The following is a 24,380-nucleotide window of genomic DNA, read 5'->3' on the forward strand; positions in this document are numbered from 1 at the left end:
CGTGTTAATTGTCGTGAGTGTGTGATCACAGTGACAGTGCCAGGAATTGAGGCCGTGTTAATTACGTGTTTCACGTGCTCCAGTTGTGTTTTTCCTTTTTTTGTAAGGAGGGACATTGAATCAATATGGGCGGTTGAAAACTACGAGAGGGACGGGACCTTCGGGTTTCCGATTACTGCTGCCATGAAGCCAAGAGAAGAAGTCACGACCCTTGCTTAACTATACGACGCCTTAAGTCAAGAGAACCGCCCCACGATGCTTGCATAACGGCGTCTGAGATGAAAGCCACGCCGCAGCGACAACTCGCATTGCCAACCCAGGTGGGAGACGACAGTACAACAGTGAGACGGATGTTACGCCGAGAAAAGGAGAAGAGATAGAGAAAAGAGAGAGAGATGAAACGACGCCCTCCCTTAGACGACCCGACGCCCTGCGTATCCCCGAACGGCCATTGAAGCCATGATCGGATGCAACGCCCCGAGCAGACAGATGGAAGTGAGGTGCTTTTTCCACCCATCTTCGTCGCCGCGATGGAAAATAGGAAGAAAAATGAATGTTACATCTAAGTCGAAGAGACAGTTTTTGCCCGCCAGGAGGACAGACTGGCATAGCCACGAGTATCGTCGGGATGCCGCAACGAGGACCACGCTGCCATTGAGTCGGTATAGTATCCTCCAGTTATTTCTTTATGTGTGAGAGTGAACATTTGTCCACCTACGTCGCCACTGGTTTGTCATAACACAAAGCGAGATGAAATCGAACAATGTTGCCTGCAATTACTAATTATTTTGGCCAATCCAATCAAAAGTACTATAAATCTTAAAAAATTAAGAACCTATTTCGCTCACCCTTCGAAATTCTATAAACGTAAAAGACCTACTATTTGTTATTGTTTTCCTATTCTCGCGCCGAGTATTTATATAATTAATTATTTTATTTTTACCGTGCTCTTTGATATATATAGGTATTAGAAAACTAGGTACTCAATAGTATAGCTGAGTTAATCATTTTGAATATATCCTAGTTTATATTACGGTCGTTTGTATTATCAGCACTCGTGTACTTGTAATCAAGTTAATTTCCTCTTGTCATTCATTTAGTGTATGCTTATTCTTTTTGCATAGTGCCTCAACAAGTGTAATGTCAATTATTATTTACTTTTGGAAACTATGACGCCTAGCTAATCGCGTCTCGTATGTGACAGAGTGCTGGCCGCGCGTATTTACATTGGAAACAAGCCTAAGGGGCTAATAGAAATCTAAAATATTCGAAGGTACACGGGAAATAAACCAAAGAGGCAGTTAGATATTTTATCATGTAATGGTATATTGTGTTCACCCCTGCAGCGTGTGTGTGTGAGTGCATGATGGAATGAGAGCGAGGGGATATGTACAAGTAATGTGTTATATTATCATTGTTGTGTTTATTTTGCCGAATACACGTATAGATTCGTTATCCTACAGGTGTTCTTGATTCATTTATATGTATGTATAGATGTATATCCTCGTATGGTCGATATTTTTGGTTTTAGTCCTGAGTTTGAAGCTGTATAGCTTGTCTCCATTGACCAGAAGATTTATAGTTTTCTATTATTACAATTATTATTATTATTATTGCTATAAAATTAATAACAGCACCACTTTATGCACGACGTGGCTTACCGCCGGAGGTGTAAATAACCGACCCGGTGACATGAACCTGGAATTAAACCGTTAGCTGGTGGTAGGATTCGTGTTTCCTTAACCGGAGACGCGAACCAAGGACCGGCGACCGTCCAATCGGGCGGCCGCGGAACCCTGAACCTACGGACCAGCGGTAGAGTAGTTTGGCACCTCGAACTGGGGACTTCGGTCTCCCGGACGAGTGGTCAAACCCTTTACAGAATGCTATAAAATTTTCCCCAATTTTACATTTTCCCACATTTAAGTTTTTCTGGCTTGGTCCCCTGAAAAACGTAAAATCGAGGTTCCACTGTATACACTATTCAGATAGACTGGATGATTATAATCCCATGTTTAATTTTTAATTAGAAATGAACCAATATAAATTTTATCAACACCAAATAAGTACTGATACTAAAGCTAACCAACATATTTCCTTACACACTGTAATTAGTAATTTTGCATTGTAAACATTAGCTGCATATCAGAAATTTGTTTTACAAGTTCTGAGCATAAAAATTAAACTTTAGTGATTGGCCGGTATCAATTCAGAACCACAGTACTATAAAATCAAATCTTCCTGTGTTAAAATCAGGATAAAAGGACAGCACACAAGAAACAGCAACAAAGTAAGTGATCTGCTCTATCTCTACTATATTATGTTGGAATAATGGCATATTTAAGTAGGCAGGTTTAAAATGAAACAAGACAGCACTGACAAACAAAATTTTAACAACTTTACTTCTGGTTTATCTCCTGACTATCTTGAAGTGCAGTCTGTAGTTGATCCAAACCAACATGCACTCCATCCAATTGGCTCTGCATTGCAGTTTTTAGCATGGCTTCAACAGATGCTTTCTTCCTACTCACTCTCCTTTTATATTGTTCCACCTGTAAATATATATATTTCATACAAAATTATGTCACTGAATAAAATTACTCATTACTCATTGCACATCCAAACTAGCAGTATTTTTAAATAAATTTTCTTATTTTATGTCACTCTACTGTCTCTTTGGGCTAATTGTGACATGAAGAAAAAACTATTACATGAAACTGATGAAGACACATTCACATAGGAACACCCATTTCAAATTTACAGAATGCGAATCTGACACATCCAAATTGCAAGATATAGAAATTGTGGCAAAAATTTGCACCAAAAATGTAGGTTGCAGAAATTAACACACTTGTAAATTCAAACTCCTGAAAGTGGGCATTTTCAATTTAAACTGTTACATACATGTAAAAAATGAGAATGATCTGGAAATATTAAGGCATACTAGTCACATAAGCAATTATGGAAGGAAGCGTGATATTCTTCAGCTTGAAAAAATATATATATATACACATGAAGGAGCAGAAAGTGGGAAAATACTAAGGCAACATAAATTAACCGGATTAGGCTACTTATGTAAGCATAATTGTAGCACAGTAGTTTCACACATTTACATACATAAAACAAATTTACAGTATATGCATGGAAAAGAGTAATTTCACAAACAAGTGAACATACTATGTATTAGTCAGTCAGTTTCATAGGGAACAGTACACAAATGATTACGAAACACATTTCAATATGTGAGATAGAAAAATTGTTTGCAACTAAGATGCAGTAAGTATTCATTAGGCTTATCTTTTATGTGCATTTAATCATGTACCCAATTCTTATGATGGAGAATAGGTGGGTGTATAAGTAACCTATTAACATCGAGCAATCTGAAGTAAGACCACTAAACTGGGATATAAGGTGTTTTAATGAACGAGGCATACACTACTGTCAGATTCTTTTTTATTCCGGTTTCCAAAGCCATCCTATAGTGAAACTTACACCAAACAGAGACAGTGATAATTCAAATTTATTAACGTGAGATGTTGACACAAAAAATCAACATTATACACAATACACCTCAGTGCAAAGGAATCTTCATGACAACTTGTTTTAATGGAATATACACACATCTATGAACATTAGGGGGGAAAAAAATCCAAGTGATATAGCAATTTGACTCGGAGACACCTCAGGCTACCACCACAGCCTCTGCAATGAATGATCAAAATTCTGAAACTTTAGCCTCCTGTTTCTGAGTAACTATGAGATCTACAGAAGAAAATTTTTTCATGTATTCATACCTTGGTAGTATTAACAAGTACACCAAGTTCCATTGAAATCTGAATTGATGGGTAATGGCCTGGGTGATTTGACATTGAATCAATACCATGTCAGAGTTTTCTTTGAAGTGAAAGTATGCATTTGTTTTGTCAAGACTGAACACTGAAACCATGGGAAATTTTACTTTAGAAGCACATAGGCAGTGGCGAGTGTTATGATTGCATCACTATATGATAATTTCCTGCTGAAAAGAGACACTGAGTTGGCACACAAATATTAATTTCTTCAAACTTATATTAAAAATCATTTCCAATATTCTAAATCCATTCCTCATTGTTCTGTATAACTTACTAAAATCATTACAAAATCACACAGTGCCTTTACTTGGATGATTTGAAAGCACATTACAGTGACTACCTATCAGTGTTTTATGTATCAAAATATACCTAGTCTGGCCATAAATACTGTTACAAACTTTGGGCTTGGACTGTATATCCAATAGTCAGGCTCATGAACCATGCTTGTGCTGAAGTTCGCTACTGACCATTGTGTGTTCAGCTGTGAAAGACCAAACGTGTATCTTCTTGTGCTTAGCATGGAGTGGGGCGAACATGAAAACAGAGTAGCCGTAATTGCTCTGCATATAGTTGGGAAGTCTCTCGCTGAGATTTTTCAGCCCCTAAAAATCCTGAAGATCAGCAAAAGGTTTGTGTATCAGACAATCCAGAGATTCACTGATACTGGTAGCATGAAAGATCGCCCCAGAGTTAGTCGACTTCACACCATATGAACAGCGGCTGTTAAAGCAGTGATGGCTCGCATCCACCGAAATCCCATCCGGAAGCAAGTAATAATGGCACAGGAACTGAACATTTCACAACAATCAATGTTCAGGGTACTTAATGAAGACCTGGGAATTGGAGCTTACCGATAGAGTACTGGAAATTTCCTGACAACTCAAGTGAAGAAGCAGAGGGAACTGAAATTGAGATGGCTCCTGCAGCGGTACGTTGCAAATGGGCATTGCAGGATTCTCTTCACTGCTAAGAAATTGTTCACCGCTGAATAAAGTTTTAACCGCCAAAATGAAAGGGTGTATGCTTCAAACTCTAGAGAAGTTTGTGAGAGAGTTCCCAAAAATCAGAGATGCAACCAGCCCTCCTCAGTCATGGTTTGGTGGGGGGGGGGGGGTGAGCTATGAGAGTTCTACCAGGCCTCATTTTTAAGAAAAGGGCTTAAAAGCCTTGCAAAAGTGTATGCGGAAAGTGTCCTGGACCCTCTCGTGACACTGTTGAACCAAACAATGTTTCACAATGAATCCTGGATGTTCAAGAAATATTTTTCCTCAGCTCATAAGGCAAAGATGATGCGACGGTGACTGAAGGCCAGTGTACTTGATTTCATCTCCACTTTTGACTGGCCATCTGATAGCCATGATCTCAGTACCTTGGACTACAAACTCTGCCCAGAGCTAGAGGGGACTGTCTGCAAGAAGAAGCACCCTATAATTGAAAGTTAAAAGCGCTTCTTAATAGCAGCAGGGGTGGACTTTCCCATCAAGACCATGCGTGCTGTAATAGATGCCTGGCCAGGGAGACTTCGAGTCTGTGTGAGGGTGAAAAGTGTACATTTTGAAAACTGATTGGTGCTTTTTAGGTGTAATATATGTAACTGTAACATACTAAAAGAACATTTAAAAATCTGAAACCATATTAAATTTATTCACAAAATAGTGTGTAACAGTATTTATGGCCAGACTAGGTCTAATAATAATATTTTACCCCAATAACTTTATTCCAAATCTAGGGTGTTTGGGAAAAGCCACAAGTCACAAACTGTGATTTTCTGTTGCTTTCATTTAAGTCCCATTGAATCAATTAAAGAAAATATTATCAGTATAATTTTATATTGGACATGTACAGGGTGAGGCAAAATAATGTTACCACTTATATGGTGTTTCAGTGGGGCAAAATAATGTTACCAGTTATATGGTGTTGTGGTGGGGCAACAATGGATTGGTAGGCGTGGTCCAATACCATGGGCGGCAAGATCAACAGACCTCAGCCCGTGCGATTTCTGGTTATGGGGGATGGTAAAGGAGCGTGTTTACGCAACAAAACCACGGGACATACAAGACCTTAAACAAATAATTTCGACAGTGATATGCTATACCGCAAGGCATGTGCTCAAGGGTTGTGGACTCAATGGTTGACAGAATGCTCAAATGTATTCACATTTCTGGTTCACAGGTTGAAGGGTATATTAAATGTGTATGTTTCCCTTTCGGTGGTAACATTTTTTTCCCCCACCCTGTATAATGATCTTAAACAGTGATGATCCAACATGTATATCATGTCTCCAATGTTTGCTACTAAAAGAATAAACATTAAAAAAAAAAACTGTCTGTTATAAAATTGCATTTTTGACAATCCAGATAAAGCTGACATCCTTCCAGAAGGACATGTGCAATGGATTCAATTGTTGCTGTTGTTTGTAAGAGGTTGTGTTTGCTTCCTCCTTAAATATGAACTCTAGCGTCTTAACTCAAAAGTGAAACAACTTGTTGTGTTCAACTATGGTTGAACTACTCCACATGAAAATAGACAGACAGGTATTATAAATTTGTTTTTAGGTTTAAATGTGAATTATGCTGGTAAGTAATCATGTTAAGAGACCCTCTCTTCATATGAATTCATGAAGCAGTGATGTTGAAACACAGCTCACGATATTATGCTTGTACTTTTGGGGATCCTTCCAGAAAGACTTTAGCAAAAAGCACAAACTAATCTCTGAAAAGTAAGATCGCAGTGAAAGAGGTGTAGTTTACACAGTTAGAGTCAGAGCTATAAGTAACCTGAAGATTCCTCTTTGTTATATCTTGAAATTATATAATCATGGTAGCTCATGGAGAGCTTGACAGGTTCGAATCCAGGTGACCATGCAAATGAGTGGTGGCTATGATATGATTCCAAGCTTTTCCTTGTCTGTTCTTTCATTTTTATTTCATATCGATTTATGTGATTGCTGCTGACGATCGATGAGTGATGGTAAATGATGAGTGATCAGGAATGATAGATGATGATGAATAATGATATCAAATTTCTGCCGAAGGTAAATGATACATGATGTAGAATCATAAGTGATTATGAACATGTATCATGAAGGAAACAATGATTCTATGTTGTTGTAATTGTAACAAAATAATATAAATTATAACAAAACTAATTCATATTGCATGAAACGAGTAACCCTAAATGAACTGCTGGATATCTTGGAAGAAACAGATGAGACACATGCCGGAAACAAGTTTTGATACTGCCTATAAATCCTACTGCTGATTTAATGGATGATTCTGGTGACAAAAGTACCCTGTCAAATGTTGATGTCCCACCAAATAAACAAAATGCACCAGTGATTACATATACAGAATAGCAGAAAAGCTCAGAGTCATTAGGGATAGCATCAACATTTGGAACACACACAAGATCTGAGAGCAATACAAGAGGAGTCATGACATAATCCAAGTACGCAAAATAGAAGAAACCCAGGAACTATCCCAATTGTTTCATATCCAGAAAAAAAGAAAACCAGGGAAGGAGACACCCAAGTCTCTTTGGAAGAAGGAAACTATACAAGGAGGAAGCATCGTTGGAATACTTTGAATTGTTTTTTAATAAGAAATTATTGGTCTTATGTTGGCATATAATAAGCAGTATACAGCAAAGGAAAACAGGTTTGGATATCTTTTGCAGATGGAACTAAATGGTTTATTCCAATATTACTTCTGAGTGGGCATGTTGAAGTACCACTCAGAGTATGAACAGAGTACAAGATACTGTATGAAATGTACTGTTCTACTCCATGCAGCTTGCTTTATTTAGTATCATACAAAATAAATCTCTTTCCTTACATAAAATAATCAATTTTGTGAGCAAAAAAGGCTAATGAGTTATACAGTAATAGGTTCAATGTATATTTTGCCGACATTATTCTGGGAGAACATGCCATTTCTCAAAAATGAATTAGCCGATGACACTGAAATAATAAAAAGAATAGATTTAAGTGATTTCATATAGAAGTATGATATTTGATGACAAATTTGTGAAAAAAAAGTAATTTCACCTTATCTAAGTTAATTGTTTTCTCCCGAATAGCCTAGAAATAATCTTGAAAACGTGTGTTCATTCAATAATTCCACATACCTTCTCTGCAGACTTGCGTGGTGGAGCAGCAAGCACAGCACGTTACGATGCCAGGGCTCCCAGGTTTGAATACTGGCCAGGGCATGGGTGTTCTATGTGAGTGTTCCTCCATCAATTTCATCATCTCATCTTCAAGATTAGCCAAAAGTGGCAGAAAAGCAAAGTAAAATAAACCAATTCAATAACATACCTTCTCTAACTGGTCAGGTCTCTGTAGCATATTAACAACATGTTTTGCAGCAGTGGCTCTTGCCTCAGCTTCTAATTTCTTAACATCCATGTTAACAACACTTTTTACACATTAGGCAGCCCTGAAATAAACAAACATCATGTAATTTTTACACAGTAATGATCACATAAATCAATTTCAAATTATGATTAGTCCTAGTAAGAATAAAAGAAAGACGAAGCCTACTTTTACTTTGGAAATAGGTCTCTCATATGCATACTTATTTAAAACAAAATTATTTCATGAATCTGTGTTAACAGGTGAAAGTTGTCAATAGTGCTGTGCTATGGCTTCACCACAACTGCTTTTGGATGTCTCATGAGATGTAATTTTCACACGTATTTCACCTACATTTTAAAGTGGGACCCGAACCACTATGTGTCTCCACTGACTATCAAACCCACCCGGGACCTATTGATTAAAAGGCAACGGTGCTACCACTCAGGGCTGGCGGAAGGGGGGGGGGGGGGCAAATCTACCCAGAGCGGCAAATTTTCATGGCGGCAAAATTTGTATTATGAAGTTAATACATGCCAACCACCATTTTGAAGGAACATATCAGTCGTCTCACTTGAAAACCACTGAGTGCCACAAGGTCGGAAAGCAGATCCGATGCCTTAACTCCGTTGAGATATCTAGTGGGAGATGTCTATGATGGGCTCCTTCAAATAATTGGCGACAATAAAACTGTCCAAATGGTTGAACATGAGGCTCAGTGTATTGCTAACCAGTTGTGTGGCTTTACATTCCTTTACACACTAGTTATCTGGTATGACTTTTTACTCCAAATAATGTAATGAGCAAATGTCTTCAAAACATGAATCTACAATGTGTTAGATGCTGTTACATGATTTCTTGCAAACATATCGGCACTTTGAAAAAAGCAGGAGTGATGAAAAATTTCATTTTCTTAGATGCCACTTTGCAGCCTGGCAGGGCCTGCCTCCCTCCACTTGTGGAGTCATTGGGAGGGGGGATCTGTGAGTCCTGGTTGATGAGAAAACGTTGCATCGAATTTAGATATAGATGGTCCAAAGATAGGAAACACTGCACAGGACCAAAATCGAAAGAAGCAGCAGTTTCAGTATGACGAAACTGTTGAAGATCCACAAAAACGGTACAAAGTTGATTTCTATTACCAGGTCCTAGACAATTATTTTAGCTCTAAGAGAATGATTTGAGCACCTTAAACATCATAGTGAATTTTCAATTTCTTTTATGATATTAGTAAACATAAAGACATGCCATCTGATCTCTTGTCTGAAAAGTGTAGAAAACTTGCTGGAATCTTAACACATGAAGGCTACTAAATTAAATGATGAACTAAAAATGTTTTCGGCTATAATAAAAAAAATTACACCAAAGGAGGCCTTAAACTGATAAAGGGTCATGCACCTAATGTGAGTGTAGAACTTCAAATTTATTAACTTTGTCGGCAAGTGGCGAACAAAGTTTTTTTTTTTTAAATTAAGACTAATTATCTTCGGATGTTGTTTCCATTTTATGCAAGATAGCATTATACGAAAAAGAATATTACATGCAAAGGTAAAGGTAAAATTCCCCGTGCATACAGCACCATGTCATGAAGGCACATTTAGGGGATGTGGGGGTAGGGCCACACACATTATCGATCTCAGCCAATTTGGAGGTGATGTGATCAGCACCACTCTTCAGCCACCTTTACCTCCCAGGATTGTCCCCAGGTACCCATTAATTTGAGTGAACCCAATAGCCGCTTTATGCGGGGACAACACAGGAAAGAATTGAGACCTTATATCACCCATGCGGGAGATCCGGGAATATTACATGTAATTCTTTTAAAAATCCAATCATACATCACAGACCTACAATGGTAAACATATGAAGTCAAGCCTTCTTTGCTAATACACACATACTGTGTGCATATATATATACAGGGTGTAACATAAATATATGTCAATACTTGAGGGACATATTCCTCACATGGAGACGATGAAATAATGTTATATGAACATGGGTCCGGAAATGCATCATAAACACGTTAAGAGTGCATTTTCGAAAAAGCTACACACTGTGTATGAGGCGAAAGCGGTGTAGTGTGGAATGTCAAAAAAGCTGTCATCTGAACTGGCGGGAAACATGGTGGGAGACAGTGGCGTTGACCCCAGGTGAAATGGGGGGGGGGTTTCGAGAAGCACATCGTAGTCAGGAAACGCTTTATTGACACGTTACAGTTCATATGCTACTACATCACACAACACCCCATAGCAGAACACTGCACACCAGACCTGTAGGTAACAGACAAACAGGTTCACAAGAAATGCTCAAAATGTCCGCCATGTGCAAAGAGACATGCAGCAACTTGCCGTTGCATACACTCCCGGATGTGCTTGTGAATCCCTGGAGAATTCAGTTTGGTATCGCATGCGTTCACAATACGGACACGAAGACTCTCAGCATCGTGCACCGATGTTGCATACACAAGAGCCTTTAAATATCCCCATAAATAAAAGTCTAGTGGCTTGAGGTCTGGAAAGCGTGGAGGTCAAGTAATGGGTCGACCTCTACCGATCCAGAAACCGACGAACATTCACACAGGTAAGGTGTCCTGTAAGAATGCTTTGTATGTCCGTCTGTTAAGCCTGGGGGGGGAGGGCACATAGGGCCTCACCAAGCAATCACCCACAATGCCAGCCCACACATTGACGGCGAACCGGTGTTGATGACGTGATTGCACAATTGCATCGGCCCATATGTGCTGATTGTGGAAATTCACAATCTGGTCACGTTGGAAGGAGGCCTCATCGGAAAACAGCACAGTTGCACTAGAGTCATGGTTTGTACATTGCTGGCGAAACCATTCAACAGAACACTATTCGTGCGGGGAAATTGGCTGCTGACACTGCCTGCACATGTTGTAAATGGTACGGGTACAACCGGTTTGTCACGCAACACTCTCCAGATAGTCACGTGGTCCACATTACGTCTGGCTGCTAATTGTCTTGTGCTGACACTTGATTCGCCTTCAACGGCAAGCAGAATTGCCTCCTCCAGTTGTGGTATCCTCGTCCTTCTCGGCCTCCCCCTGTCACGTGTATTGCCTGAAACATTCTCCGGTCTGGGCACTGTTGTTCTGGATATCTCTCGCAGTATAAACGCTGAGCGTGACTACTATTGCTGCCTGCTAGCCCATACACGAAATGGGCATCGGCCAATTCTGCATTCAAATGCCTGTACATTTGACTGTAACTGCACCCACGTCCATGATGAACACACAACAACTGACAGTACTTCCTCGATGCTGGTACGGCAAGCATTGACGCAATTCGCATGGCAAGCTCACTACGTCTTCCTGTGCGCATGGGACGCCACTTGTGGTAAACCGCCGAACTGACACGTTGTAACTTCCCCTTCTCCATTCGTTCATCCAATGGGTTCACCAGAATATCTACAATGTTACATGCAAACTGCATGTTCTGGTATCGGGTGTTGTGTGATGTAGTAGCATACGAACTGTAAAGTGTCAATAAAGCATTTCCTGACTACGATGTGTTTCTCGAACCCCCCCCCCCCCCCAATTTCACCCGGGGTCAATGCCAATGTCTCCCACCATGTTTCCTGCCAGTGCAGATGTGGTATATGTAGCATCTGACAGCCTTTTCGACATTCCACACTACACCGCTTTCGCCTCATACACAGTGTGCAGAGTTTTCGAAAATATGCTCTAACGCGTCGATGACGCATTTCCGGACCCATGTTCATATAACATTATTTCATTGTCTCCATGTGAGGAATATGTACCCCAAGTATTGACATATATTTATGTTACACCCTGTATGTGCGTGTGTGTATGTGTGTGTGTAAAATGTCGAAATCAGCACAATTTGTGAGTGACAGGCATGCGAAAATCACCTCACACCATGTGTAAAGCACAATAACTCAAGAAGGAAGAAAGATATCAATGTTGGATTAAAAGAATACAAAGAAAGTCATGCCTAATGAATACAATGGTGCAGCAATTGAGGCCCAGTGTAAATTGCGAAAGGGGACTCTCAAAGAAAGTGGGGAGTCCCCTGATGGAAAATATAGGAAATTTTCTACATAATGTTCAGATCAGAATGTAGGCAGTAAAGAATGATGACGTATGTCCACATGTCCCACTACTGCTGGGACACCGTCCCACACTTGGGAAATAGGGAATTCACCCGAAAATGATGCTATGCCATCAGATTACGCTGAGATTGATTTGAGCTAATTGATACAGAAAGCCCCACTAGAGGCACTGGGAGTGTAGGTCACCTGTTACGTATTAGCTTTGGTGGATACTACATAGAGAGTGTAGTCGACCGTTGTTCTTCCTGTCTGTTCTGCATGTCGCAGCGTGGAGTTTAGTCTGGCGTGTGTGTGTGGTTGAATTGTGCCAAGGAATATTGTATGTAGAGTACGTATTCCCGTGTTCTTTCTCGGTTTGCAACAACTGTGTGGACACTTGTGTGACATTACGTGGTTGCTAATCACTGTAGTTTTGATCCGTCACTCTACCCATGAGATTGCTGATATGCATCTCGTTTATGGAGAGGCAAACCGAAACAGCCGTGAAGCATGGCTTTCGTATCACGAACGTTTTTCCAATAGGCAGTTACCAGCACATGCACTCTTTCAAAGACTTGATGCTCGACTGCATGAAACTGGATCTCTACTACCCCGAAGGTGGGATTGTGGAAGACCCCGCACTGTGCAATTTGAAGAGGACGTGTTGGACTTGATACGAGACCGTCCTGACACCAGCACACGTGTCATTGCTTGTACGCAACAATCCCACCATAGCAATGTGTTCCGCATTATTCAGGAGAAGGGACTGCACCCATACAAATTGCATAAGGTGCACCACATACTGCCCATGGACTTCCCCTACACATGGATTTCCGCCAATGGTACGTGCAACAAATTCTTTCCATTCCAGATTTCCCAACAATAGTTATGTGGACCGATGACGCAATGTTCACCAGGGACGGCATGTTCAATAGCCACAACAGCCACGTCTGGGATATGGACAATCCACATGCAATCATTGTGCAATCATCAACATAGGTTCGCAGTGAATGTGTGGTGTGGCGTAGTAGGTGACCACTTGATAGGCCCGTACATTTTGCTCTCTACTTTGTGTGGTGAGAATTATCGGGTGTTTCTACATGACGTATTAACTGAACTTTTGGAAAACGTGCCACTGGCAGGTAGACAACGTATCTGGTTTCAACACGACGGCGCCCCCGCACATTTCGATCGAGGAGCCAGGGCCTTACTCAACGATATTTTCAGCGATCGTGGATTGCCAGGGGTGGACCTTTACCGTGGCCTCATTGTTCCCCCGACCTCACACCACTGGATTTCTTTGTGTGGAGAGAAATGTGTATGAAACTCCTGTGGAAAGTGCTGAGGACCTCGTTGCTCATGTTAGTGCCGCTGCTGGGACAATTGGTGACATGCCCAAAGTATTTGTGCATACCAGACAATCAGTGCTTCGCCGATGCCATCTTTGTCTTGAAGTCAATGCCGAACATTTTCAACAACATATCAGAGTATACCGCTGTTTGTCAGCCCCACCGCATAGTGTCTTTTAGTGAAAGGTGCGAGTGAAGATGCTGGAATCCCTTCAAGATGTGCTGTTGCCTGGAAATATTACATGCCACTGTGTGCATTTTCTCACCATTCTCAGTCTTCATTCCTTCGAAGATTACCCACTTTCTTTGGGGAGCTCTCTTGTAGTATGTACAGCCTGACAATATGTGGCCATTGTTTAACTTTTGTTTTTCGTACTGCAAAGTAGTGTGTCAACATTAAGGGATTGAAAATGTTTTTTTTATGGTTTTCCCGTATTTTTTTCCATTTGGGATGGTGTCCCAGCAGTAGTGGGACATGCGGCAAATTTGTTTCTTTTCATCTTCGTACTGCTGTGTGAACCATGTACAACAGGAGATTTGCAGTTATTTTCTGATTTACCGGGTGTGGGACGGTTTCGCAGCAGTAGTGGGACATGTGGACATACGTAGTCATTTTTTACTGGCTACATTACGATCTCAACATCATGTAGAAGATAGTAGTAAATTTCTTGTATTTTCCATCAGGGGATTCCCCACTTTCCGCACTCTCAGTCCCTTTGCGCAATTTACACAGGGCCTCAATTGCTGCACCATTGTATTCGTCAGGCATGACTTCCTTTGTATTATTTTAATCTGACATTGATATCTTTCTTGCTTCTTGAGTTATTGTGCTTTACACATGGTGTGAGGTGATTTTCGCATGCCTGTCACTCGCAAATGGTGCCGATTTCGACATTTAAACTTGTTTTTACTTGTCGAATCACCTCCCAAGCATTGTAACAGGTATTTTGCAACACCCTGTGTGTGTGTGTGTGTGTGTGTGTGTGTGTGTGTGTATATATATATATATATATATATATATATATATATATATGGGGGGCAAAGGCTAAATGGGATTTCTCGACCTTGAGTCAAAAACCCTGATGGAACTGATATGCAACCTATATCCAAACACCATACGTTTGGTGCAGTGAATTTCGGTGAAGTCCGGAGGGCTCATTTAGTCAAATCCACTCTCCTCACCTCCTCCTTGGGGCCCCCTGGGATCTTTCAAGATGCGAAAGAGAGAGTGGTGTGCGGAAAGCAACGGGAAGCTACCGCATATATCTTTTCCCTAGAAAAACTGCAATCATGATGAGTCATTCCAAGGCAAAATATTCCGGACGTAAACTAGCCCCCCATTCGGATGTCCGGGAGGGGGATGTCTGGGAAGGACACGTTATGACAAAGGACACTGATGGGGAAAAGAGAAGCAAACAGAAGGTAAGATTAAGGATTGGAACGTGGAATGTCAGAACCCTGTTACAGTCGGGAAAGCTAGAAAACTTAAAGGCAGAAATGAGAAGAAACAAAGTAGATGTTATGGGAATATCAGAAGTGAGGTGGGAACAAAATGGTGAAATAGTGAGTGATGAGTTCAAGATGTTTTATTCTGGAGGTGATCAACAAGGAAACCGTGGTGTGGGAATAGTGCTAGGACCACGTGTGAAACATAAAGTTATAGCAGTGCGTTATGTGAATGACAGGATTATAATGGTGAAACTTCAAGGAAAGAAGAAAGACTTAGTGTTAATTCAAGTGTATATGCCACATAGTGGATTGTCAGAAGAAGAAGTGGAGGAAAACTATGAGAAGATAGAGGAATTGATGGAAAAAGAGAGAAAGGGTTCGTGCATTATCGTAATGGGTGATTGGAATGCTGTAGTAGGAGAAATGCAGGATGGAAGTACAGTAGGAAGATATGGATTAGGCGAGAGAAATGAGAGAGGGGAAAGCCTGGTAAATTTCTGTAAAAGAAACTCCCTAATTGTTGGAAACACACTGTTCCAACAACATAAGAGAAGGAGGTACACCTGGATATGTCCAAGAGATTGTAAAAGATACCAGATAGATTACATACTGGTACAAGAAAGATTTCGAAATTGTTTGAAAAATGCGAAGACATTGCCAGGAACTGACATTAATTCAGACCACATCTTGCTAATAGGAGAAATCAATCTTACATTGAAGAAGATAACCCAAAACCAGGTGAGCAAGAAACCCCACTTAGAGAAGCTAAGGGAAGAAGACGAAAGACAAAAATTTGCAGAACATTTCCAAGGAAACTATAATAAGTTTAAAGCTAGTTGTAACAATAAGGATGAGATGTGGGATGGAATAAAAAGCTGCTTACAGAAGGCAGTGGATGAAACAATAGGCTACAGGGAAAGGAAAAGTGCAAAGAAACCATGGATTACTGAAAGTATGCTGGAAAAAATGGAGGAACGGAGAAAATGGAAGAATGTAAATACAGAAGAGGGAAGACATAATTACAAGATACTGAATAACCAGCTAAGAAGAGAAACTGACAGGGCAAAAGAACAATGGATGAAACAAAAATGTGAAGAAATTGAAGAACTGGAAAAAAGAGGAAGGTATGACTTGATGTATCGTGAAGTAAACTGCTTGGGCTTCCAAAAGAAGAAATGGAAAACAATGTGGATGATAGAAGACGAGGAAGGATGTGAAATCACAGACAAAAAAGGAATATCGAATGTGTGGGGAAAGTACGTTGAAGAGCTCTACCAGAAAGAGAATCGCCCAGACAGTCTGAATGTAGAAAATGAAGACGACGTGCCTGACGATGAGAAAGGATACTATATCCTGAATGAAGAATTTGAGCAAGCACTCAAAGAAATGAGGAATGGGAAAGCAACGGGCACTGATGAAATTCCTGTTGAACTTATCAAATGCCTGGGAGATGGAAAAAGAGAAATACTGCACTTATGCAATGAAATCTATGAGAAAGGGGATTGGCCACAAGATTTCACGGAAACTGTTTTGGTACCTCTGCAGAAGAAAAGCAATGCCAGAAAATGTTCTGAGTACAGGACAATCAGTTTGGTATCTCACTCGGCAAAAATTCTTCTAAGAATTCTGAACAGACGCCTATACTCGAAGGTCAGTGGCGAGTTAGATGAAGAACAGTTTGGTTTCAGGAAAGGAAGAGGTACAAGGGATGCAATTGGTTTACTGAGGACCATTGGGGAAAGATATTTAGAGAAAGGAAAGGAGGTGTTTGTAGTATTTGTAGACCTGGAGAAAGCCTTTGATAGAGTGAATTGGGTTAAACTTTTAGAAATTCTGAAGAAAATTGGTGTAGATTGGAAAGAGAAAAGACTTCTAAGCAACTTATACATGAATCAACGAGTTAAAGTGAGAACAGGAGACGAAATGACAGAAGGCTGTGAAATTGGAAGAGGAGTACGACAAGGATGCTGCCTATCGCCTACTTTGTTTAATATTTATTTAGAAGATATAGTGAAAACTTGTTTCCAGGGCACAGGAGGTGTCAAATTAGGAGGAAGAAGAATAAACTGCATAAGATTTGCTGATGACATGGCATTATTCACTGAGGATGAAATAACCATAAATAGTATGTTAGAAGAGTTAAACAGCAGCTGTGAGCAGTATGGGATGAAGATTAATGTAAAGAAGACAAAGGCAATGGTTATAGGACGGAAACCAAGGAATATTAATGTGAGAGCAAACAGTGAAAGAATCCAGCAAGTGGATAGCTTCAAGTACCTCGGATGCACTATAAGCAGTGACATGAGCTGCAACCAAGAAGTGAAAATGAGAATCGCAATAGCAAACGAAGCTTTCAATAGAAGAAAAAATGTTTTTTGTGGACCCATGGACATAGGTCTAAGGAAGAGATTAGTGAAATGTTTTGTGTGGAGTGTAGCACTATATGGTGCAGAAACCTGGACGTTGAGAAGAAATGAAGAGAAACGACTCGAAGCTTTTGAAATGTGGACATGGCGAAAAATGGAGCGTGTAAAATGGACGGACAAGGTAAGAAACAAAGCCGTACTGAAAAGAGTTGGTGAAAAAAGATCTATACTGGAGACCATCAAGAAGAGGAAAAGAAACTGGTTAGGACACTGTCTAAGAAGAAACTGCCTGCTAAGAGATGCCTTGGAGGGAATGGTTGAAGGAAGAAAAGTCCGTGGAAGAAAGAGATATCAGCTTATGGATGATATTAAATTAACTGGGTCATATGCTATTACGAAGCGTAAGGCAGAGAACAGGGAAAGCTGGAGATTGCAGTGAAAAACCTGCCAATTAGGCAGAAAACAATGAATGAATATATATATATATATATATATATATATATATATACCGCGTGAGGCACCTGAAAGTACCACCTGAAATAGCAAAGAAACCAGAAACAGTAGCGATGTGAGGTTTGCGGGAAACAATAATATCAAATGGGGCTCGTAAATTGGAGGTATGGGGTGGGTCGAAAAATATCGACAAATGGGGCATCTGGAGCAAAGTCATATTTTTTTTAAATGGAACGATATACAATAACATGCATAATATAAAAGAGCACATGCAGAGAAACACAACGCCATTAGTCTCATGCATCTACTGCACATAGGAATGAAGATATGGCCATGTGAAAATATGTAAACAAACTAACAAGTGGCCCACTTGACCGTCAGTACCACGGCATGTAAGACTTCTCAGGTGCCTGACAGAACTGCCTTTACGCAGAGCAAGTTCTGCCAGCAGGTCCACGAGATCGTGTTAGTTCATAGCAAGCAGTCGTAGTGGTAAGAGCGAAGATTATGGTGTTCACAAACATAGAAAAAGCGGACATGATCCTGATTTATGGGGAATGCCGAAAGAATGCCTCAGAAGCCTACCTTGTGTACGCAGAGAGATATCTGGACAGACGACAGCCATCTCGACGTCTGTTTGGTAAGTTATTTATTAAATTAAGAGACACCGGAAGTGTAACACTACGAGCACGTGTGCGGAACAAGCCAACTACAGGTGAGGCAGGTGCAAGAAATGTTCTCGCCGCTGTTGCTGTGAATCTGCAATTTAGCTCCCGTGAAATTGCCAGGGATGCTGCGATGAGTCAGCGAAGTGTATTGCGCATTCTGCACACACACAAGTTTCACCCATATCATATCTCCCTCCATCATTAACTTCACGAGAATGATTTTGAGGACCGTGTTCGGTTTTGCACATGGATGTTACGACACGACACACCCAATTTGTCACGTATCCTATTCACTGACGAGGCAACTTTTACCAATCATGGAAATGTCAACCTAAGGAACATGCACTATTGGTCGGTGACAAATCCACATTGGCTTCGCCAAGTGGAACGCCAGCGCCCATGGAGTGTGAACGTGTGGTGTGGTATAGTGGGTGAACATCTCATTGGCCCTTATTTTATACAAGGGACACTGAATGCTGACCGATACATACAGTTTTTACAACATGAACTGCCTGTACTATTGGAGGACATGGAGGGAAATGTGGTACCAACATGACGGGTGCCCAGCTCACAGTGCAAGACGCGCTACAGCATGTGTGGAAAATACATTTCCAAATCGTTGGATTGGACGTGGAGGGCCTGTCAAATGGCCAGCTCGTTCCCCAGATTTGCACCATTAGACTTTTTCCTGTGGGGAAAGCTGAAGGATATTGTCTACCGGGATGTGCCAACAACTCCAGAGGGTATGCAACACCGCATTACTGCGGCCTGTAGGGACATTCCCTACGAGATGCTACATTCTGTGCAACGATCTTTGCGTGGGCGCCTCGTTGCCTGTATCGCAGCTGACGGCCACCACTTTGAACACACACTTTGACAGGTTTTCGCTTCTTACGCAGAGGTCCTTCGACATACTGTCATGGTCATTTTCATTATGCTGTAACACTGTCAAATACATGGTGCTGACGATGTCTACTGTATTTTTTCTTCCTTTAGCACGTTCTGTCTTCATTTTGTCCAATGGCTTCCGACATCTCATATTTGTACATGCCGTGGTACTGACGGTCAAGTGGGCCACTTGTTAGTTTGTTTACATATTTTCACATGGCCATACCTTCGTTCCTATGTGCAGTAGATGCATGAGACCAACAGCGTTGTGTTTCTCTGTGTGTGCTCTTTTATATTATGTTATTGTATGTTATAGCATGTTATTGTATATCATTCCATTTAAAAAAATATGACTTTGCTCCAGATGCCCCATTTGTCGATATTTTTCGACCCACCCCATACCTCCGATTTACGAGCCCCATTTGATATTATTGTTTCCCGCAAACCTCATATCGCTACTGTTTCTGGTTTCTTTGCTATTTCAGGTGGTACTTTTAGGTGCCTCATGCGGTGTGTGTGTTTGTGTGTGTATGGAGGGAGAGAGAGAGGGAGGGAGGGAGGGAGGGAGAGAGAGAGAGAGAGAGAGAGAGAGAGAGAGAGAGTGAGTGAGTGAGTGAGTGAGTGAGTGAGTGAGTGAGTGAGTGAGTGAGTGAATGAATGAATGAGTGAGTGAGTGTGTGTATGTGTGTTTTCATAAAAGATAATAATAATATAAAATTTGGGTCATATTTTTTAAGTTTTGCAGTGGTCGAGCAAGATATCCTTTTCTGCTTAACAGTATTGAAATAGCGTAACAAGTCTCATTATTTATTTTATAGTTTTATGATTTACTTAGGAATATATTGATTTTCAATTTCCCGTTTTTGCGTAATGATGGGGGAAGGGGGCATCTGCCGCAACTGGCCAGGGCAGCAAAATGACTAGCGCTGGCCCTGGTACCACTACACCATCGAGCAGGCCCCTCTCAAGGTTTATGTACACCACTACTTAGAATAATGTACATAAAATATTTATCAGGAACTTTACTTTTCATCTAATGTACATATCATCATTCCTTTTGTTATTCATTTTTTTTACTTCTTTGCATTACGTGAGAGAGAGAGAGAGAGTAAAGAAAAAAAGAGGACATTAGGGGAGCTGGATTGGAATCCGGGACCGATCATTAATTTCCTATCCACGACAGTTGTTTTTACACAAATTTTAGCAGTCTTAACTACACATAAGCTAGATGATGAATATTTGCCGCTTTATCTGATTTTATAGCATCTTTTTACTACTTATGTAATAACAATATTTTTTAATCAAGATAGAAAGAACAAAATAGGTATTAATGTTGTCTTTCCTCTGATTCTTAGTCTGTGGTTACATACAACAATACTCCATATGCATCGGAGAAATAAAGTACTAATTAATTAATTTACATATTATTATGAATCAACCAATAATTATATTAACATATTAAATAGAAACACTTTTATTATTATATTTCTGAGACACTTGGCTCAGACTGGCTCCCCAAATTATATATTTCTAAATACATGCCTAGTGATGTGATGAGTTAGTATGACTCGGTAACTGGTCTTTTCATTACTGGAATTATTAAAGTATTGGTATCGGCAAATGGTGATATCTGCTCAGCTCTAGTTTTTTATTGTCCCTAATTGAGCCTTACATTACTTATGACATGTTTAACATCAGTAGTTAAGTTACCCAGGATGACAAATCTTTATTTTTATCCAGCTCACTATGATGAGTTTTCTTTTAGTTTTCTTATTTAAGTCAAACAGTGCTTGGAGCAACAAAAATATTGTAACAATATATCGCGGACATGATATATATTGCCAAAATATTGTGATGATACATCGCCAACACAGCAATATATGTGACAATATATTGCTGACATGATATATATATATATTGTCAAAATATAGGGTATATATATCATCTAGTTAATATCACCTGGACAATATTTTTCAATATTGCGATATATCAATTAGTCTCTCTCTCTCTACTATATATCGCCCAACACTAGTTGCAACCAAAGTGTAAAAAAATTGAAGTAAAATAAATCAAATCAATCAAACTCATACAGCTTTCAGGTATGGATTGTATTAAGTTGGAAAACTATTACAATTCACAAACTAGGGAGGGATTTTTATACAGATTTTTTCATATACAGGCAGTTTAAAATAAAACATTTCATTAATTTTAAAGTTATGACTAAATGAGATTAGAAAGAATTGGTTGTTACTAATAAGAGTAATTAATGAAAAGGGAAATTTTGTAATGTACCATTCTTCTTAGCTTTTCTTGTTATTTTATGTTGATATGCTGACTGAGGTTTGGATATTTCTAAGCTTCTGTTAATGCAATCCTCTGCTTCCAGGTATGATGAATGCAGACTCATTTTTCAATGCATTAACACTTATACCCTCCTTCTCTTTTCTCTGTAAAGCAAAACACTTGCACACAAGAGCAAGATTTTTCAGGGTGAATTCGCAGCTTGTTTGATGCACACATGGTAACACATAATGTCTACTTGGTAGCAAAAACTCTAAAATCCCTTAAACCTGCTTCATTCAGGGCCAAGTGTTCTGGAAGTGAAACAATGGAATCGTATATAACCAAGTGTCATATTTTAGATGAAGAATTTTCTACATTATACAGGTGTTTGATTTAGCTAATCAAATATTAATCCTTCATAGGCTGAATTTTTTTTATGGAACAAAAGGGCAGTTTGAAACATTTATATGTATGGGTAAGACTTCCTTTGAGAGGATTGATAACAAAAATCATCTGACATTGTAATAACACTAATTACAACTAATGGGACCTAAAAGTCCCGACAGGGCATTATCATCCTATGTATAAACAGAGAAATGATATATAAGATGGTGCTTGGTTATAAAATATATACTCCCTTCAACACTTAAATGCAAAATATCTACACCCTACCTGTTACACATTTTAGAATATACTCCTCAGAAGACAAATATATAAATTAAAAGACAAATGAGCAGGAAAGAGTAAAGAAAAAGAGTCATCTCTCTTGACATCCCATCAGTGGCGTACCCTGGATTTTGGTTAGGGAGATAGTTACATACGCAAAGCTCAAAAAATCCCGGTCGCAATGGCGACTAAAATTTTCAGCCTGGCAACTGTGATCTTTTGCTGTAATATGTACAAAATTTTAAAGATTCTTTATTCTTTATTTGCATGCGAGAGATTTAGCCTGAGGCTGTTCTTCTACCTAACTCATGTCATGGAGTATGGCCAATAAGAACACATTGCTTGAGTCTGTTGACAAAATTTTGACCTGCTAGTGTTGCCAAATATGGCACATTTTCACTCATCTCCAGTCAAAAATCCATCAAATGCTGCACATGATCAATATTGGTCGCAAATGACAGATTGACATGGCATCAGACATCTAATTATGATCCTTTGATAATTTCTTACATATTTTTCTCTCAAAAATGCATTTCTGGAAAAATTTTAACACTGCCTTTCACCAGTTATTAATTTATATAACTTTGTGTGTGGCATAAACTGATAATTTTTTAGCATTGAAAAATATCTCAATGGATGAGGCTTTATAATGCAGAAAACCCAGTGTAAATATCCCTTATGGTTTTGAAGATATACATTTTCAAAGTTTGGGTTGCGCAACTTGTGAAACACCGTAGTATGCACAATTGCTAGTAGGTGGTTTCCTGGCGCCTAGCTCTGAAGAAGATTTTTCAAGCACTGTACATACGTATAAATTTATTAGTAGCCAGCACTTATTTTCCATCACTTCCCCCATTTTGATGTTCTTTTTAAAAAATACTAGGCCAAAGGGCAGGGGGAGGGGTGTTATGACCCCCGCCAACACCCTCTTGGACACGTCACCACCTTACATTCATCGCTATTATCCTCAAATGGGGTCTCTACATTCGAGAGATTTTCTGTCAGTCACCCATCAATATCAATATATTTGTCCCATAGCCCTATAACACTAAAAAGAGCTGTCTAAAAATTGTGTTGTGCAAGAAGAGGGGTTGGTGATAGCCCTGATTTGACCCAGTGTTAGTAATAAAAGAATGTCAAAATGAGGGCTGACTGCTAAGAAAAAGTGTGTACCACCAGTTTGAAAATTCAGAGCATGCCACTAGTTTAGAAGTAAGGAAAATATATTAAGATTTTTTGAGAGAGAGAGATGGGACTGCAAAGTCCCAAGTGATAAAACAACCTTACGATCAGATTTGGTCAGAATTATTTTGTAACCATATTTATATGAGCTAAGAAAAATATATAAAAAATTCTGGGGTACTTACAGTTATTTTAACACCTAATTTTCATAAATCTGAGACCACTGTACTTTTATGTGGTCAAAATGGCTGCATTACTGATGATTCAGTCTAAGAAATTGTATAATGTTCCATTGCATATACTTCCAGCACCGCCTGCTGTTTGTGGTAAGTAGTAGACACTACAATTAACAGGAACGAATAAGTCCCGCCAAGACAGAAACCAACTGTGTCATGTAGCAAGCATGTGTAGGATGTGGGACTTTAAACTGCCGACAGGCGATAAAGGGTTAAATCAGGAACATGATGTTGATAACAGCTTCCGGAAGTTTATTACATGCGAGTGGCATCCAGAAAGTAAGTTCGGATGGCATCCATATGTGGTGCTTATTGGACGAAACCTGATGCCCATACATTTGATTTGATTTGATTTAGTTTATTTTACTTCGCGTTTTGTGCCTCTTGGCTAATTTGTGAAGATGGGGATGAGTGATGAAATGATGAAATTGATAAATGGACATTCACAAACAACCAAGCCCGACCGGGATTCGAACCCGGGACCCTTGGCGTCGCAGCGCGATGTGCTAACCACTCGGCCACAGGGTCGGGCTGATGCCCATACACAAGCAGGAAAAGGTGGTA

At 39.8% G+C, this 24,380-nt stretch overlaps 1 protein-coding gene across 2 annotated transcripts in view; it reads right to left on the reverse strand.

Annotated features, from left to right (window-relative positions):
• The window catches only part of LOC145984092 (exocyst complex component 3-like), a 164,549-nt gene that overhangs the window by 97,419 nt on the left and 42,750 nt on the right, over nucleotides 1-24,380 (reverse strand). For both annotated transcript variants that reach the window (XM_083117498.1, XM_083117497.1), the window contains exons 2-3: nucleotides 8,167-8,287; nucleotides 2,404-2,552 (exon numbers count right to left, since the gene is read on the reverse strand). In XM_083117498.1, the coding sequence (XP_082973624.1) occupies nucleotides 2,404-2,552; nucleotides 8,167-8,256 (239 nt within the window). In that variant the 5' untranslated portion in view covers nucleotides 8,257-8,287. The remainder of the gene's footprint in view (nucleotides 1-2,403; nucleotides 2,553-8,166; nucleotides 8,288-24,380) is intronic.

Source organism: Lepisma saccharinum, chromosome 2, assembly GCF_977018435.1.
Source record: "Lepisma saccharinum chromosome 2, izLepSacc3.1, whole genome shotgun sequence".
Classification (NCBI taxonomy): domain Eukaryota; kingdom Metazoa; phylum Arthropoda; class Insecta; order Zygentoma; family Lepismatidae; genus Lepisma; species Lepisma saccharinum.